This window comes from Scyliorhinus torazame, chromosome 10, assembly GCF_047496885.1.
Source record: "Scyliorhinus torazame isolate Kashiwa2021f chromosome 10, sScyTor2.1, whole genome shotgun sequence".
NCBI lineage: Eukaryota > Metazoa > Chordata > Chondrichthyes > Carcharhiniformes > Scyliorhinidae > Scyliorhinus > Scyliorhinus torazame.
The window spans coordinates 131,606,167-131,623,206 of record NC_092716.1 but is presented as its reverse complement, the minus strand read 5'-3'; the positions used below and the strand labels follow the sequence as shown (position 1 = coordinate 131,623,206).

Below are 17,040 nucleotides of genomic sequence, written 5' to 3'. Positions count from 1 at the left end.
CCAATGAAGTTACTGTGAAAAGCCACTCGTCGCCACATTCCGGAGCCTGTTCGGGTACACTGAGGGCGAATTCAGAATATCCAATTCACCTAACAGCACGTCTTTCGGTACTTGTGGGAGGGAACTGGAGCACCCGGAGGAAACCCACGCAGACACAGGGAGAACGTGCAGACTCCACACAGACTGTGACCCAGACGGGAATCAAACCTGGGACCCTGGAGCTGTGCAGCAACAGTGCTACCCACTATGCGACCGTGCTGCCCACACTGTTAGCACACTGAGTGGACCATTGCCACTTTGGTCAATGCTAGACCATTTCCACTCTGGCTAATACCAGGCCATTACCACTCTGGTCAACGGTGGACTATTGCCACTCTGGTCAATGGCGGACCATTGCCACTCTGGTCAACGGTGGACTATTGCCACTCTGGTTAATGCCTGGCCTTTGCCACTCTGGTCAATGCCAGACCATTGCCACTCTGGTCAATGCCAGCCCATTGCCACTCTGGTCAATGCCAGCCCATTGCCACTCTGGTCAATGCCAGCCCATTGCCACTCTGGTCAATGCCAGACCATTGCCACTCTGGTCAATGGTGGACCATTGCCACTCTGGTCAATGCCAGGCCATTGCTACTCTGGTCAATGCCAGGCCATTGCCATTCTGGTCAATGCCAACCCATTGCTACTCTGGTCAAAGCCAGGCCATTGCCACTCTGGTCAATGCCAGGCCATTGCCACTCTGGTCAATGCCAGGCCATTGCCACTCTGGTCAATGCCAGGCCATTGCCACTCTGGTCAAAGGTGGACCATTGCCATTCTGGTCAATGCCTGGCCTTTGCCACTCTGGTCAATGCCAGGCCATTGCCACTCTGGTCAGTGACTTTCGCCAGGCACCAGCTTGGATACAGTGATCAACCCCACAATCACCCTCACACTGTTGGGCAACTGACCCTCAAACCCTCCCACTCCCCCAGCCCCGGGTGAACCTGGTCCAGAGGTCCCACTATGACACTGAATACAAAAGGAACCAAATCGCATTTGAGGCGGATAGGAGGGAGAGTGAGGGAAAGTGAGGGGGAGGATTAATGTGGGGGAGGAGGCAGGAGGGAGGGCAAGTGAGGGGAGGGGGTTTGAGGGTGAGAGTGAGTGAGGGGGAGGGGGAATGAGGTGAGGGGGGTTTGAGGGTGACAACGAGTGAGGGGAGGGTGAGTGAGAGAGAGGGTAGTGACAGAGTGAGGGGGAACGAGGGAGTGGGCGAATGAAGGGAGGGAGAGAGGGAGTGAAAGGGAGTGAGAGAGGAGATGGGAGGAGTGTGACTGGGTTGGGGCTGGGAGTTCCCAGTAGTCCAAAAATGGGTAAGGGAGAGCGGGGAAATGTAGAGAGGGAGGGACGGAGGAGGAGGGGCATGAGTGGATGCAGAGGAGGAGAAGGCGAGTGAGCAAGGGGCAGCACGGTAGCACAAGTGGATAGCACAGTGGCTTCACAGTGCCAGGGTCCCAGGTTTGATTTCCCGCTGGGTCACTGACTGTGCGGAGTCTGCACGTTCTCCCTGTGTCTGCGTGGGTTTCCTCCGGGTGCTCTGGTTTCCCCCCACAGTCCAAAGACGTGCAGTTTAGGTGGATTGGCCGTGATAAATTGCCCTTCGTGTCCAAAAAGGTTTGGAGGGGTTATTGGGTTACAGGGATAGGGCTTAGTGGGTCGGTGCAGACCCGATGGGCCGAATGGCCTCCTTCTGCACTGTATGGTCTATGTTCTATGTTCGGAGGAGCAAGAGGGAGGGTAGTTGAGGGAGGGTGTCCAGGGGCAAGGAGGGGGTGGATGGGATGAGAGGGGGAGGAGTGAGCTCAATTCTGGGGGAGTGGCGATGCACTGTACAAATGTTTGTCACTGAATGTGGTTCAACCCAATCCGATTGAATCAGACAAAAGTAATTGCGATCTGAAGATGGTAACTCAGGTGGAGGGGGAGATATTGTGGGCAATCTACTAGTTCCTTCCAGTCCAGTTTCAATCTTTAAAATACTGACAATTCTACTGTTTGTATTCAAACAGAATCTTCCTTTACCTTGTGCTTCTCTCTAACTCCCTCTCACATCTTTCTTGCGTGATGTTTCTCTGCCTCCTTTGTCCGTCTCTCTCTCCCTTGAATTCCCCTCCCTATCTTTCCCTCCTGACTTTCACCCCCCCCCCCCCCCCCCCCCCCCACACTGCTATGTGTGATCATTCAGGAGTGGTTCACAGTCTATGAACACTATCGCCGTGCTCAGTGCTCTGTGTCAGAACTGGTCGTGGGGAATGAATATTTCTTCCGAGTCTTCACTGAGAATATGTGCGGCCTGAGTGATGAGGCTTGCCAGTCCAAGGATAGTGTCTACATCCAAAAGCCAGGTAAGCCTACCGCAACATAGGGACCATGAACAGTGATTGGGAGGAGGGGGACTCACAACGGTGGAGGCTCTGAAATCCTCCCAAAAGTGCACTGATCAGAGAGCAGGCATTGGGCCTAGTGTCGCCAGGGTAGACGCTGGAATTGGTTCGGGGAAGGGTTGTCATTCGAGCACAAGATATGTAATAATTAATTCCCCTTTATAAACTCCAGGACTCTGTATTGATGTATCTTTAGTATGTCAACATTCCAAATGAGAGTTACCAATGGAAAGCTGTCACGTTACAGTTACACCCTCCAGCCAGTGGTGGCACTCAGCGTTTTTCAGAACTCGGATGGGGGAGTCTTGCTCCAGAGGGTGGTGGATCCATAAAAATTGCCTGATGTATGGTGAAGGTACAGTATTATGGGTCAGGGTTTAGAGAAGCCCAAAGTGTATCATGGAGTTCACCTAACCCACGACTTTTAATAGATTGTGGCATGGGGAGCACACGGCCCACTCTACAGGTGTGGTGCAGCAGAAATTTAAAAGTAATTTTTAAAGCAAAACAATGTTTATTCTATGAACTAAGTTAACCTTTTTAAAACATACAGTGAACATCTTAGCAACCATCAATTCAAATACACCCCCCAAAGAATACAACACTCTAAGTAATCCTTAAACTTTCCTTTTAACATCCATAAGACAAAAATCCTTTTTACAGAAGCACACCAGGTTTAAATTCTCTACTGAGAGCAGTTATCACTCTGAATTAACCAAATGATCTAGAGATAGTCTTTAGATCACAGAGAGATCACAATTACACCTTCTTTGGCTGGCTTCAGCTCCCAACACTAAACGAAACCAAAAAACAGACACACACAAGCTTTTCCTCAAAGCGAAACTAAAAAACAGAGCCAGAGCTCAGCTCCACCCACACTCTGACATCACTGCAGCCACTTGAGCAGACAAACATATCTTAAAGCGACATTCTCATGACAACAGTCAGATTAATTTCCCCACTTGCCAATCTATCTACAGCACAAAGGGATTTGATAATCAGTGGTCAAGGGGAGAGGTCATTTCAAGAGGCTCAAGTTCAGAGGCCAAAGAGCGTGTTGGAGGGTGGCTTGAGGAGGTGGAGAGGGTATGGGTATTTGCAGGTTTTAGCTGAGCCTCTTCTTGGTGTCTCTGGCAGGAACTGAGTACAAACCACCCAGCTACAAGCAGCATGACTTCACGGAGCCACCCAAATTCACACGCCCGCTCATGAATCGCTCAGTGATTTGTGGGTACAATGCCACCCTGAGCTGTGCCCTGCGAGGGAGCCCCAAGGTAATATTGACCAACATCAGCGAGAAACTTAGCCAGTCAATTTGAATGACCAGTCTTATTAAACTTTCTCTGTCTCTCCACCCCAATATCTCCCCCACCTCGTCTGTGTTTCTCTCTCTTGCTCTCTCCCTCCCCTCTTTTTCTTGCCCTACACTCTCCACCGTTACTTTATACCACTCACCCTCCTTTCTTCCCTTCCTTCCTGCGTTATTCTCTCTGCCCTTTCCTCCAACGACTCCCTCCCTGCCTTTCCTTCTCATTCTCTCTCTCGCCCCTTCCTCCAGCCCAAGGTGATATGGTGTAAGAACCATGTAGATCTATCGGCTGACCCCCGCTACAGAATGTTCAGTAATCAAGGGGTGTTAACCCTGGAGATTCGCAAGCCAAGCCCATTTGATGCTGGGACCTACAGCTGCCAGGCTGCCAACCACCTGGGAGAGGCCAAGAGCGAGTGTAAACTAGAGGTCAGAGGTAAGGGGGTGTTCATAGGGTGGCCTGAAGTATGATTCAAGTCCCTATGGGAACACAGCTGACTGAAGAAAACAATATGCATTCCTGCAGCTCCGTCTATCGCCTTAATATCTCCCAAAACAATTTATTGCTAATTACACACTTTTGAGATGTAAACACGCCAAATAAAATGTGTTCTGACAAAGGCTATTAATTTGATTTAGGGATGGGAGTGATGTACCACACTCCCTCAGTACTGACCCTCTGACAGTGCAGCACTCCCTCACTACGGACCCTGTGACAGTGCAGCACTCCCGCAGTACTGACCCTCTGACAGTGCAGCACTCACTCTGTACTGACCCTCTGACAGCGCAGCACTCCCTCAGTACTCACCCTCTGACAGTGCAGCATTCCCTCAGTACTGACCCTCTGACAGTGCTGCACTCCCTCAGTACTGACCCTCTGACAGTGCCGCACTCCCTCAGTACTGACCCTCTGACAATGCAGCACTCCCTCAGTACTCACCCTCTGACAGTGCTGCACTCTCTCAGTACTGTCACTCTGACAGTGCCGCACTCCCTCAGTACTCACCCTCTGACAGTGCAGCACTCACTCTGTACTGACCCTCTGACAGTGCCGCACTCCCTCAGTACTGACCCTCTGACAGTGCAGCATTCCCTCAGTACTGACCCTCTGACAGTGCTGCACTCTCTCAGTACTGTCACTCTGACAGTGCCGCACTCCCTCAGTACTGACCCTCTGACAATGCAGCACTCCCTCAGTACTCACCCTCTGACAGTGCAGCATTCCCTCAGTACTGACCCTCTGACAGTGCTGCACTCTCTCAGTACTGACCCTCTGACAGTGCCGCACTCCCTCAGTACTGACCCTCTGACAATGCAGCACTCCCTCAGTACTCACCCTCTGACAGTGCAGCATTCCCTCAGTACTGACCCTCTGACAGTGCCGCACTCCCTCAGTACTGACACTCTGACAGTGCTGCACTCCCTCAGTACTGACCCTCTGACAGTGCCGCACTCCCTCAGTACTGACCCTCTGACAGTGCCGCACTCCCTCAGTACTGACCCTCTGACAGTGCCGCACTCCCTCAGTACTGACCCTCTGACAGTGCCGCACTCCACATTGCTGGGCGAGTGAACCTGCTCCAGGTAGTTCTCTTGCTGTGTGGTTATTCGCTCTTCGACAACTCTGATCATTTTGGGTTGAGTGTTGTGCTCTTGCCTTTCTGCTCCTGCTGTTCTGGGTCAATGCTGATCATTCACCAGTCCCTGTTTTGTGCCTTTACAGTGCCGTAAGTGATCTGTCGCAGCTCTCCATTCAGGTTCCAGAGGTAAGCTTCAATATTGTGCTTGGACAGGAGGAGAGACGGAGAATGGGGAGGAGTGTGTGGATGGATACATAGTGAGAGGGTGATGTGATATGATGTATATGTACCTTTAAGAAACCATACCTTCCGCTGCCCTCAATCATTACCACTCAATACGATGGTGTATTTGTCCAATAACTTAGTAGTCAGCCTACAGCAGCAGTCAATCGTCTCCCAGTGAACAGTCCCTGGATAGAGTCCTGTCTTCAGATAAAGAACCCACATTATTGTTTCACCAATCCTTGTGTGCAATTCCCAACTCTGTGTCGAAGTGGTTGGGAGAGATAAAACAGGAAGAACCTTCTTGTATGTATCACCAATGTAGTAAAACATCACAGGGCCCTTCATAGCAACTGTATTAAACAAAACTTGGCACCAAGCAGGAGTGAGGGAGGGAGGGCAGGAAGAGGGAGGTATGGTGAGGATGGAGGTTTGGGAGTTGGTATGGGGGAAGGGAGGTATCAGGGAGGGAGTGAAGTAATGGGGAGGAGGTAGGTGGGAGAATATGGGTGCAGAGAGATTTGGAAGAGAGTGCATGGGGAGGGAGGGATGGTATGGGAAGAGAGGGATAGTATGGAGTGGGAGAGACGGATGGTCTTGGGGGAAGGGAGAATATGGGGAGAGAGGGAGGTACGGGGGTGGGTGTGGGTGGGGCGGGGGGGGTATGGTATGGAGGCGGGGGAATATGGGGAGAGAGGGAAGTATGGGGGGAGTGTACGGGTGGGAGAGAGGGATGGTATGGGGGGCGGGAAGGATATGAGGAGAGACGGTACTCATAGAACATAGAACATTACAGCACAGTACAGGCCTTCGGCCCTCAATGTTGCGCTGACCTGTGAAACCACTCTAAAGCCCATCTACACTATTCCCTTATCGTCCATATGTCTATCCAATGACCATTTGAATGCCCTTAGTGTTGGCGAGTTGCAGGCAGGGCATTCCTCGCCCTTACTACTCTCTGAGTAAAGAACCTACCTCTGACATCTGTCTTATATCTATCTCCCCTCAATTTAAAGCTGTGTCCCCTCGTGCTAGACATCGCCATCCGAGGAAAAAGGCTCTCACTGTCCACCCTATCCAATCCTCTGATCATCTTGTATGCCTCAATTAAGTCATCTCTTAACCTTCTTCTCTCTAAGGAAAACAGCCTCAAGTCACTCAGCCTTTCCTCTTAAGATCTTCCCTCCATACCAGGCAACATTCTGGTAAATCTCCTCTGCACCCTTTCCAATGCTTCCACATCCTTCCTATAATGCGGTGACCAGAATTGCACGCAATACTCCAAATGCGGCTGCACCAGAGTTTTGTACAGCTGCAACATGACCTCATGGCTCCGAAACTCAATCCCTCTACCAATAAAAGCTAACACACCGTACGCCTTCTTAACAACCCTCTCAACGTGGGTGGCAACTTTCAGGGATCTATGTACATGGACACCGAGATCTTTCTGCTCATCCACACTGCCAAGAATTTTACCATGAGCCCAGTACTCTGTCTTCCTGTTATTCCTTCCAAAATGGATCACCTCACACTTTTCTGCATTAAACTCCATTTGCCACCTCTCAGCACAGCGCTGCAGCTTATCTATGTCCCTCTGTAACTTGTAACATCCTTCCCCACTGTCCACAACTCCACTGACTTTAGTGTCATCTGCAAATTTACTCACCCATCCTTCTACGCCCTCCTCCAGGTCATTTATAAAAATGACAAACAGCAGTGGCCCCAAAACAGATCCTTGTGGTACACCACTAGTAACTGGACTCCAGTCTGAACATTTCCCATCAACCACCACCCTTTGTCTTCTTCCAGCTAGCCAATTTCTGATCCAAACTGCTAAACCACCCTGAATCCCATGCCTCCGTATTTTCTGCAGTAGCATACCGTGGGGAACCTTATCAAACGCTTTACTGAAATCCATATACACCACATCAACTGCTTTACCCTCATCCACCTGTTTGGTCACCTTCTCAAAGAACTCAATACGATTTGTGAGGCATGACCTACCCTTCACAAAACCATGTTGACTATCTCTAATCAAATTATTCCTTTCCAGATGATTATACATCCTATCTCTTATAAATCTCTCGGCAGCTAACATCGCAGTTAGCAATGGTGGAGTGATTAAAATCAAGGTCGTGCATGAGGTCAGATATCCTGGAGGTTACACAGACCGGGGAGGGATTTGAAAACAAAGATGTGGGGCGGGATTAACCGTCCAGTGACGCCAAAATCGCGAAACGCAATCGGGTGGAGAATTGCACGTCGGCTGAAAATCGATGCCAGCATTCCGGCAGGATGGAATGTCATGTTCCGGTGCCTCAATAGCGGCCTGGATGCATTCTTCACCACACGCCAGTGTGGGCATGTAAATTGTACAGTAAACACCATTGGAAAATCATTAACGGGCCCGACTCGGCCATTTCCAGCCCTCCTGCCATGCTCCGCCTCCACCAATCAGAATTACCGACAGCGAGGTTCACTTATGGTATTTGAAATCGGGAAACTGCCGCCCTGGTTTCTGAGGGAGAGAGACGGGGTACGAAAACCGTCCCAACATCGCTATAGTGTGCTGACAGTTGTGTCACTGGCCAGGGGACTTCTGCCAGGAAAGTAGTGGGAGGCACCCAGGACGTGGGCCATGGGGTCGGGATGGACGGGCATGGAACATCATCGCTGCAGCCTGTAATGCAGACATCCGGCTGTGTATGCTGCTGACTGCCCACTGTGAACTTAGCGCCTGGGGTCGTACGGCTGCCATCCCAGGCCACCCCACGAGGTACCCTCTGGCCTCAGCAAACCCATGGTGGGCGTGCTCCAGCACTATCAGTGCCCATCGTTTTGGCTGCGATGAGGTTGTGTGGGGAGTGGAATGCCTATATGCAGCTCCTGCTTGTCAAGCTCTCCAGTGCTGTCCTAACCCTGTCGAATCACATACCGGCATGCATTTCAGGGCAGCGCGGTAGTATTGTGGATAGCACAATTGCTTCACAACTCCAGGGTCCCAGGTTTGATTCCGGCTTGGGTCACTGTCTGTGCGGAGTCTGCACATCCTCCCTGTGTGTGCGTGGGTTTCCTCCGGGTGCTCCGGTTTCCTCCCACAGTCCAAAGATGTGCAGGTTAGGTGGATTGGCCATGCTAAATTGCCCTTAGTGTCCAAAATTGCCCTTAGTGTTGGGTGGGGTTACTAGGTTATGGGGATAGGGTGGAGGATTTGACCTTGGGTAGGGTGCTCTTTCCAAGAGCCGGTGCAGACTCGATGGGCCGGATGGCCTCCTTCTGCCCTGTAAATTCTATGATAATCTATGAGAACTGAATTAGTTCCACGTGGCACCAGTGTTACCCAATCGCTCGAATCGCTCTGTGACTGGCACCGCTTTCAGGGCAGTAGAACACTCGTAATTCAGTCCCGGCGTCAGCACTTCGGGCGGGATTCGCGTTTCTGGGACTAAGTGTTGACGCCGACGCAAAATGCGTGGCCACATGACAGCAAGACTGGCACCGAACCTGGATCGATTCAGCGACTGTGGAGGGGCTGGCACCGGCGCCACGTGGAACACAATCGATTCCAATGGGAAATGGTGCAGGATTCGCTGAGTCTGTGATTGACACTCGGGAGGCTGACAAGCTGGAGCCGCACATACACATTACAATCCCTACACACACTCATCCCAGCCAACAAGATTGCACTGGTTGTGCTGGAGTGTGCCCATGCAGCTGTTGGGTCGTCTGGGGCCAGAGGGCACTATGTGCACAGTGGGTGTTAGTGGTGTACGCAGCCGCATGGCTGCCTTGCCGGCTGCGGCAATGGTGTTCCGTGCCCATCCACCCCGACCCCACAGCCCACCTCCTGACAGACCCCACTACTCCCCACGTCCCTGGCAGAAACCCCCCCCCCAGCCAGCGGTCACAACTGCCAGCAAACTATGGCGCTGTGGGACATTTTCCATACCCCTCTCTCCCTCCGCAGCCACCACACCGGTTTCACAAGTTTTAAAAGCACTAGTGAACCGTACCATCGGGAACTCGGCCCATCGGAGGTGGAAAATCGCGGATGCCCTGGAGAATACCGGATCGGGCCGCTAATTATATGCAAATGGCGTTTACTGTGTGTGCGTTACAGACCACATTGACACCGTTGTTGAGGTGACGGAGAATAGCGATTTGCTGAAGCTCCACCTCCGATAGGTCGAATTCCCGATGGCAAGGTTCACTTGTGCTTTTAAAACTCATGAAACTGGCGTTGTGATTGGTGAGGGAGAGGGGATACGGAAAGTGTCCAACATTGCCAGAGTTTGCTGATAGTTGTGCCGCTGGCCGGGGGAGCTTCTGCCAGGGGAAGTAGCTGGGGGGGCCAGAAGGTGGGCTGTAGAGTCGGGGTGGACAGACATGGAACACCATTGCCGCAGCCGGCAAGGCGGCCATGCAGCCGCGCATGCCACTGACAGCCCACTTTGAACTTAGGGCTGTCGTGTTAGGTACACTGGTCTAACACTGGCTGCAACTGGATGCAGCTTAGAAAGATACTCCAGACCTTGAAGTTAGTTCAGTCAGGTTTATTGATCTAATAGCACAGTTAGCACAGTTCTCTATGAGTTCGACTCTCTGCTAACCTAAGTGTGGTTACTCTGTCTGACTGAACCAGACTAGCTCTTAGCCACGTGCTGGAGGTGTGAGATTGTAGCAACACCCTGACTCACTCTGTAGATGTTCATCAGTGGAAAGAGGCGGAGTGTGAGTGCCTCGTGTCTTTTATAGTCAGATCCCACCCCTGATTGTCCTGCCTGCTTATTGGTCATGTCCTGTTCTCTGTGTCCATTAGCTGCTTGTCTGTATATCATTATGTGTGTCTGCATATCATGACAAGGGTCACGGGTCATATGGGTCCCCCCCTGCCCCCCCTAGGTGCCCACTGGGCCAAGCCAACCCATCAGCGGGATGGGTGCGTTCCAGCATGATCAGTGCCATCTCATTGACTGGCATGTGTGTGTTGGCATTGTAACGTGTATATGCGGCTTCAGCGTGTCAGCCGCCTGGGTGTCAATCGCGGGCCCAGCGAATCCCACACAGTTTTCTCTGGAATCGATTGTGTTCCACGTGGCGCCGGTGCTGGCCCCTCCACAGTCGCTGCATTGGTCCACGTTCGGCGCCGGTGTTGCTGGAGAGTACTGGGTCAGGCCGGCTAATGATATGCAAACGGTGTTTACTGTACATGCGTTCTGGAACTCATGGACGCCACTGTCAAGTTGATGGAGAATTGCGATTTGGCGTGAAATCGGCGCCCGCCACGATTTCAGCGCCGGAACCGATTCTCCGCCCAATCGCGTTTCCACCATCGGCTGGTGGAGAATCCTGTCCCAAAATTTGGTAACCTAGTGTGAATGTCGGTCAGCAGTGCAGTACAATACAGGACAGCATAAACTAAGATCGGAGCAGCGGAGTGTAACAAAGTGGAGGAGCAAGGTAAAGTCGCCATCGTCCCAGATGACCAGAGGCTGCTTTTCCGTTTGAGGGCAAGAGCTGACCAGTGGTGGTTTAACCTGAGGACCTCCACTCCTCAGGTGAGGGACAAGGTTGAGAAGGCAGGGCCTTCATGAGTAATCTTAGCCGGTACGGGAATTGAACCCCCGCTGCTGACCTTGTTTTGCATCACAAACCAGCTGTCTAGCCCACTGAGCTAAACTGGCCCCCGGTGCAGAAGAGCAGCGCAGAATGTGTTGGAAACGTTCAGTGTTGACAGAATGATGGCATGGGTAAGAGTTTCAGCAATAGCTTAGCAGAGACAGGGGTGAAGTCTGAAGATGTGACTGAGATGGAAAGAGACGGTCACAGTGACGACATGGATATAAGGTTTGGAAGCTCATCTTGGGGTGAAAAATGACAGCAAGGTTGTGAAGAACCTGGATCGGTCTGAGATGAGGTAGCAGGGAGATGGAACTGAGTTGGGAGCACGGACAAGAATGAGGGAGTTTGAATGGAGATAGATAACACAGGGAGTTAACCTCCAGGGATCTGATCAAACTTGATCACAGTGACGATTCAGGGAGGAGACAGGGAACTAACACGACCTTTTCAAAATAAAACTCCAAGATAAACACTGCCCGTCAATGTCTGATCTCAGTTCTAGTTTTCTTTGTTTTTTGATTTCAGACCTGGCCTGGCCAAGGCTGCAGCGATGTCTGTGTTCAGCATTAAGAAGAGAAGGAAGATGCTGAACCTCAGCCAAGGATTCAGGCTCACGGCTCACCAAGCTAGCTGTCCAACATCACTCGGTTTTGAATTCCTCATGTGTGTTTTTCTTTATTACCTACCATGAAGATTCGATATCACTGGGATAACTACATATTGATCTTCATCGCATGGTTTTGCTCTTGTGTGTGAGCCACTCTGATGCAGTTGCCCTAGGACTCATTGAGTGTGGGCCTACACTGACTGGCTCTAGAGGAGCTGTACTGGGAGATCCTTCCTGTTCCCAGGTCTAGTGTGTGAAGCTTTACTGTGTGTGTAATCTATTGTTAAAACCCTGCCCTTCACCCTGAAATAAAGAAACTTCCAACCAGCATTGTAGCCTGTCTGATGTTAAACTCTGTTAGACACACCACATTCTCTTAATCATCGACACGGTGACACAGTGGTTGGCACTACTTCCTCACAGCACCAGGGTCCCGGGTTAAATTCCAGCCTCGAGTAATTGTCCGTGCGGAGGCTGTACTTTCTTCCCGTGTGTGCGTGGGTTTCCTTCGGTTGCTCCGGTTTCCTCCCACAGTCCAAAGGTGTGCAGGTTAGGTGGATTAACCATGCTAAATTGCCCCTTGGTGTCCGGGGGTTAGGTGGGACGGCGGGGGAATGTGCCTAGGTAAGGTGCACATTCAGAGGGCCGTTGCTGACTCGATTGGCTGAATGGCCTCCTTTTCCATTGTCACTCCAATTATATTCTACCATGGTCTAGCCCCTCCCTATCTCTATAATCTCCTCCAGCCAGCCCCATGATACTATCAGATCTGACAATCATTGTCCCTCCTACATACCGGTCTGAGGCTCAGTTTCCTGTACCTGTGTTGCCCCATTGAGCAAAGCTGATTCGGAGTCCCGTGCTCTGTAGTGCTGACGCAGTCACATAGAACAATAGAACATAGAACTGTACAGCACAGTACAGGCCCTTCGGCCCACGATGTTGTGCCCAACTAGTCTGAAACTAAGATCAAATCAACCTACTCCCAATCTAGTGCACCCCATATGCCTATCCAATATAGAAACTTCCAACCAGCATTGTAGCCTGTCTGATGTTAAACTCTGATAGACACACCACATTCTCTTAATCATCGACAGGGAATCTGCTCTTCGTTTAATGCCATCGACCATGTGGTGGTATTTTTAATACTCTCTGCCCCTATTAATAAAGCCTAGAATATTGTTTGCTCTATTAACCTGGCTCTCAACCTGTCCCACCACCTTCAGTGATTTGTCCACAAATATCTCCACGTCCACTTCTCCAGTACCTCTATAATTGAACTCTTTATTTCAGATTGTCTCTCCATATTATTTCTACCAAAATTAATCATTTCACACTGCTATGCGTTCATTTTCATGTGCCACTTGTCCGCCTGGTCCATCAGCCCCTCTGTCCTCTTCAAGTCTGTCACTACCCTTTCAAGATTTCTGCAGGTTTTGAATTAGTGCCGGGTACACCAAGTATAGGTTATAGAATCACCGAATCCCTACAATCCAGAAGGAGGCCATTCTGACCATCAATCGGCACTGACCCTCTGAAAGAGCATCCTGACGGCACGGGGAGTCCACACCGAGTTTTACCAAAAGAAACAAAGGTTTATTTACGAGGTTTAAGGTACACTGCTTCTGGTGGTACCCAACCAGGTCTGGGCTGGCCAGTCCCCCACTTCCTGAACTTATATGCAATGTCGATTGAGCTTTCCCCGCCCCCTGAGTGGGGAAGCCCGTATTCCGCAAGAAACACAGGAAATACAACCATTCCCATCCCATAAATCCCGTGCAGGTGCAGGTTATGGCACAGGAATATAAAACACACGATGTCTCAACCCACTCCCCCACCCTATTCCCGTAACCCCACCTAATCTTTTGGACGCTAAGGGGCAATTGATCATGGCCAATCCACTTAATCCACACATCTTAAGGGCAACACGGTAGCACAGTGGCAAGCACTGTTGCTTCACAGTGCCAGGGTCCCAGGTTCGATTCCCCGCTGGGTCACTGTCTGTGCGGAGTCTGCACGTTCTCCCCGTGTCTGCGTGGGTTTCCTCCGGGTGCTCCCGTTTCCTCCCACAGTCCAAAGACATGGATTGGCCACGCTAAATTGCCCTTAGTGTCCAATGAGGTTAGGAAGGGTTATTGGGTTACGGGGATATGGTGGAAGTGAGGGCTTAAGGGGTCGGTGCATACCTGATGGGCGGAATGGCCTCCTTCTGCACTGTATGTTCTATGACTATGGGAGGAAACCGGAGCACCTGGAGGAAACCCACGCAGAGCACCTGGAGGAAACCCATTGGGAACTCATCTGGCACCGTTGCCTTGCCCGTCTGCATTTTCCCTATGGCTCCTCCAAAATCCTCCCTATCTTCCTCCTCCACCATAAGGCAATCAATCCCTCCAAAATCTCCACCATATCTGACTTATCTCCCAGCGGTTCTGACCTGTACAGCTTTTGATAAAACTCAAATACCCTATTCACCGTCTCCGGAGCGGACACCAATCCCCCACTTGCCTCCCGTATCTGAACAATCTCCCGGAAGGCCGCCTGCTGCTTAAACTGACCACCTAACAAATGGCTGGCCTTCGCCCCATACTCGTATAATGCTCCTTCTGCCTGCCTCAACTGGTGCACCGCCTTGCCTGTGGATAATAGATCAAACTATGTCTGCAGTAACTTCCTGCTGGGGTGGGATCTTCTGAATACTTGCCGTCAACCTCCAAAATTTCATTTATCAGCCACTAGGGCTCCTTCGAAGGTTTTTATGATGGTGACCAGTGCCCTGTGGTCAGTCTCCACAATGAAGGTTGGAAGCCCAGACACATAATCATGGAACGTCGTCAGCCCATTAATGAGCCCGAGACACTCTTTTAGTTGGTGCGAATCACCGTTCGGTGTCTTATGCCACTGGCAGCCAGTCTCCTTCCAGACCCTGCTGGAGCAGGAACGCGCCTGAACCACATCAGTTGAGATTTTTGTACTTTTGGCTGGGTCAAAAAACGTAAAAACTGTCGCCGTGGTGAGTGAAACCTGCAACGGCTGCCACTCTTGTTCATGGTTGCTGGACCACTGGAATGGTACATCTTTCTTTATGGTCTCGCTCAGATGTGCTGTTTTGGCTGCCAAGTTGGGGATCAACTTGCCCACAAAATGTATCACGCCCAGCATTCTTAAAATGCCTTTTCTGTCCGTTGGGACTGGCATCTGCAGAATTGCCCTTATCTTGTCTTGATCGGGCTGAACACCTTGTGCAGACATCGTCTCTCCCAGGAAGGTGATGCTATGCACCCCGACTTGACACTTCGATCTGCTCAACTTTAAACCATTTTTCTCGATACTTTTTAGGACCCTTAGAAGCCATTTATCATGTTCTTCCCGAGTTGACCCCCAAATAATAATGTCATCCACATACACACAGACCCACAGAATTCAAAGAACAATACAGCACAGGAAGAAGCCCTTCTGCCCTCCAAGCCTGTACTGGTTATGATACCGCCCTTTGCCAAAACCCTCAGTACTTCCTTGTGCCCTATCTCTCTATACCCATCCTCTCCATGCGTTTGTCAAGATGCCTTTAGAACGCCGTTAATGTATCTGCTTCCACAGCCTCCCCTAGCAACATGGTCCAGGCACTCACTATCCTCTGCCTTTGACTATATGCTCCATGGCACGATGAAAGATCTCTGAAGCCGAGATGATGCCAAATGGCATTCTTAAAAAACAATATCTCCCAGAGGATGGGTTCAAGGTGCACAATCCAGTGCTTTCTTTATCAAGTTTCAGCTGCCTTGCGACGCGTCCAATTTTCTGAAGCAGGTTGCTCCTGCCATTTCACACGTTATCTCCTCCCTCATTGGTATAAGGTAGTGTTCCCTTTTGATATTGAGATTCAAGTCCTTCGGATCCCTGCAGATTCTTAAGTCATCATTGCCCTTCTTTTGCGCTTGAAGGTTTAAATTTTTTAGAGGAGTTTAAGCACTTCATCAAAACATTTGCTGACAGCCTCATTTTCCAAGACAAAATGTTGAAGATTTCAATTGCTTGGGGGCCTGCTACAGTGAGCATCAACTCAATACACCTTTCATCGGGCTGTGCCTGCAGATCAAGGGCTGCAACATAAAGTTTAAAATGCTGCTTAAATACCCTCCAATTTTCGTCTACATTACCGCTAAACCAAAGCTGTTGAGGTGACACAATGCGCTAATTCCACAACATAAATCAGTTTTAACACTGCCACCTAGTGGTCGGATGTCATGCATAACATTATGTACATCATGTTTTATGCCTATCATCACAAACACCTCCTTAAATAGACATAATGTTCCAGCATCCACCGCACTCTGGGGTAGCGAATTCCATAGATTCATAGCCCTGTGGGAGAAATAGTTTCTCCTCATCTCTGTTTTAAATCTGCTACCCCTTATCCTAAAACAATCACCTCTCGTTCTAGATTTTTAAAAAAATATATTTTATTAAAGTTTTCAAACACAATTTTTCCACCTTACAAATCAATCAAAAAAGATAACACAATAACTAATAGATAACATTATTTAAATAAAATAGTGAACTAACAAAGTAACAAAAAATAGTGCTCCCCCCTCCACCCCAACCAGAACAAAACAGGTTGCCCCCCCCTTCCCCCCCCACCCTCTGGTCTGCTGCTGCTGACGATCTATTTTCCCTTAACGTTCCGCGAGATAGTCAAGGAACGGTTGCCACCGCCTGGAGAACCCCTGAACCGATCCTCTCAACGCAAACTTCATCCGTTCCAGTTTTATGAATCCTGCCATATCGTTTATCCAGGCCTCCACGCCGGGGGGGTTTTGCTTACTTCCACATGAGTAAGATCCTTCGCCGGGCTACCAGGGACGCAAAGGCCAGAATATCGGCCTCTTTCGCCTCCTGCACTCCCGGCTCATCCGCTACCCCAAATATAGCTAACCCCCAGCCTGGCTTGACCCGGACCTTCACCACCTTTGAAATCACTCTTGCCACTCCCCTCCACTACTCATCCAGTGCCGGACACGACCAAAACATATGTGTGTGGTTCGCCGGGCTTCCCAAGCACCTCCCGCACCTGTCCTCCACCCCAAAGAACTTGCTCAGCCTCGCTCCCGTCCTGTGTGCTCTGTGTAGAACCTTGAATTGTATCAGGCTAAGCCTGGCACACGAGGAAGAGGAATTTACCCTACTTAGGGCATCAGCCCACAGCCCCTCCTCAATCTCCTCTCCCAGCTCTTCTTCCCATTTTCCCTTCAGCTCCTCTACCAGCGCCTCCCC

General features: G+C 50.5%; 1 protein-coding gene across 1 annotated transcript in view; it reads left to right on the top strand.

Annotated features, from left to right (window-relative positions):
- The window catches only part of LOC140430933 (myosin-binding protein C, cardiac-type-like), a 249,902-nt gene extending 237,808 nt beyond the window's left edge, over positions 1 to 12,094 (top strand). The window contains exons 29-33 of the mRNA XM_072518761.1: positions 2,228 to 2,387; positions 3,564 to 3,700; positions 3,985 to 4,171; positions 5,459 to 5,501; positions 11,685 to 12,094. Coding sequence (XP_072374862.1) covers positions 2,228 to 2,387; positions 3,564 to 3,700; positions 3,985 to 4,171; positions 5,459 to 5,466 — 492 coding nt within the window. The 3' untranslated portion in view covers positions 5,467 to 5,501; positions 11,685 to 12,094. The remainder of the gene's footprint in view (positions 1 to 2,227; positions 2,388 to 3,563; positions 3,701 to 3,984; positions 4,172 to 5,458; positions 5,502 to 11,684) is intronic.
- The last annotated feature ends 4,946 nt before the right edge of the window (positions 12,095 to 17,040 follow it).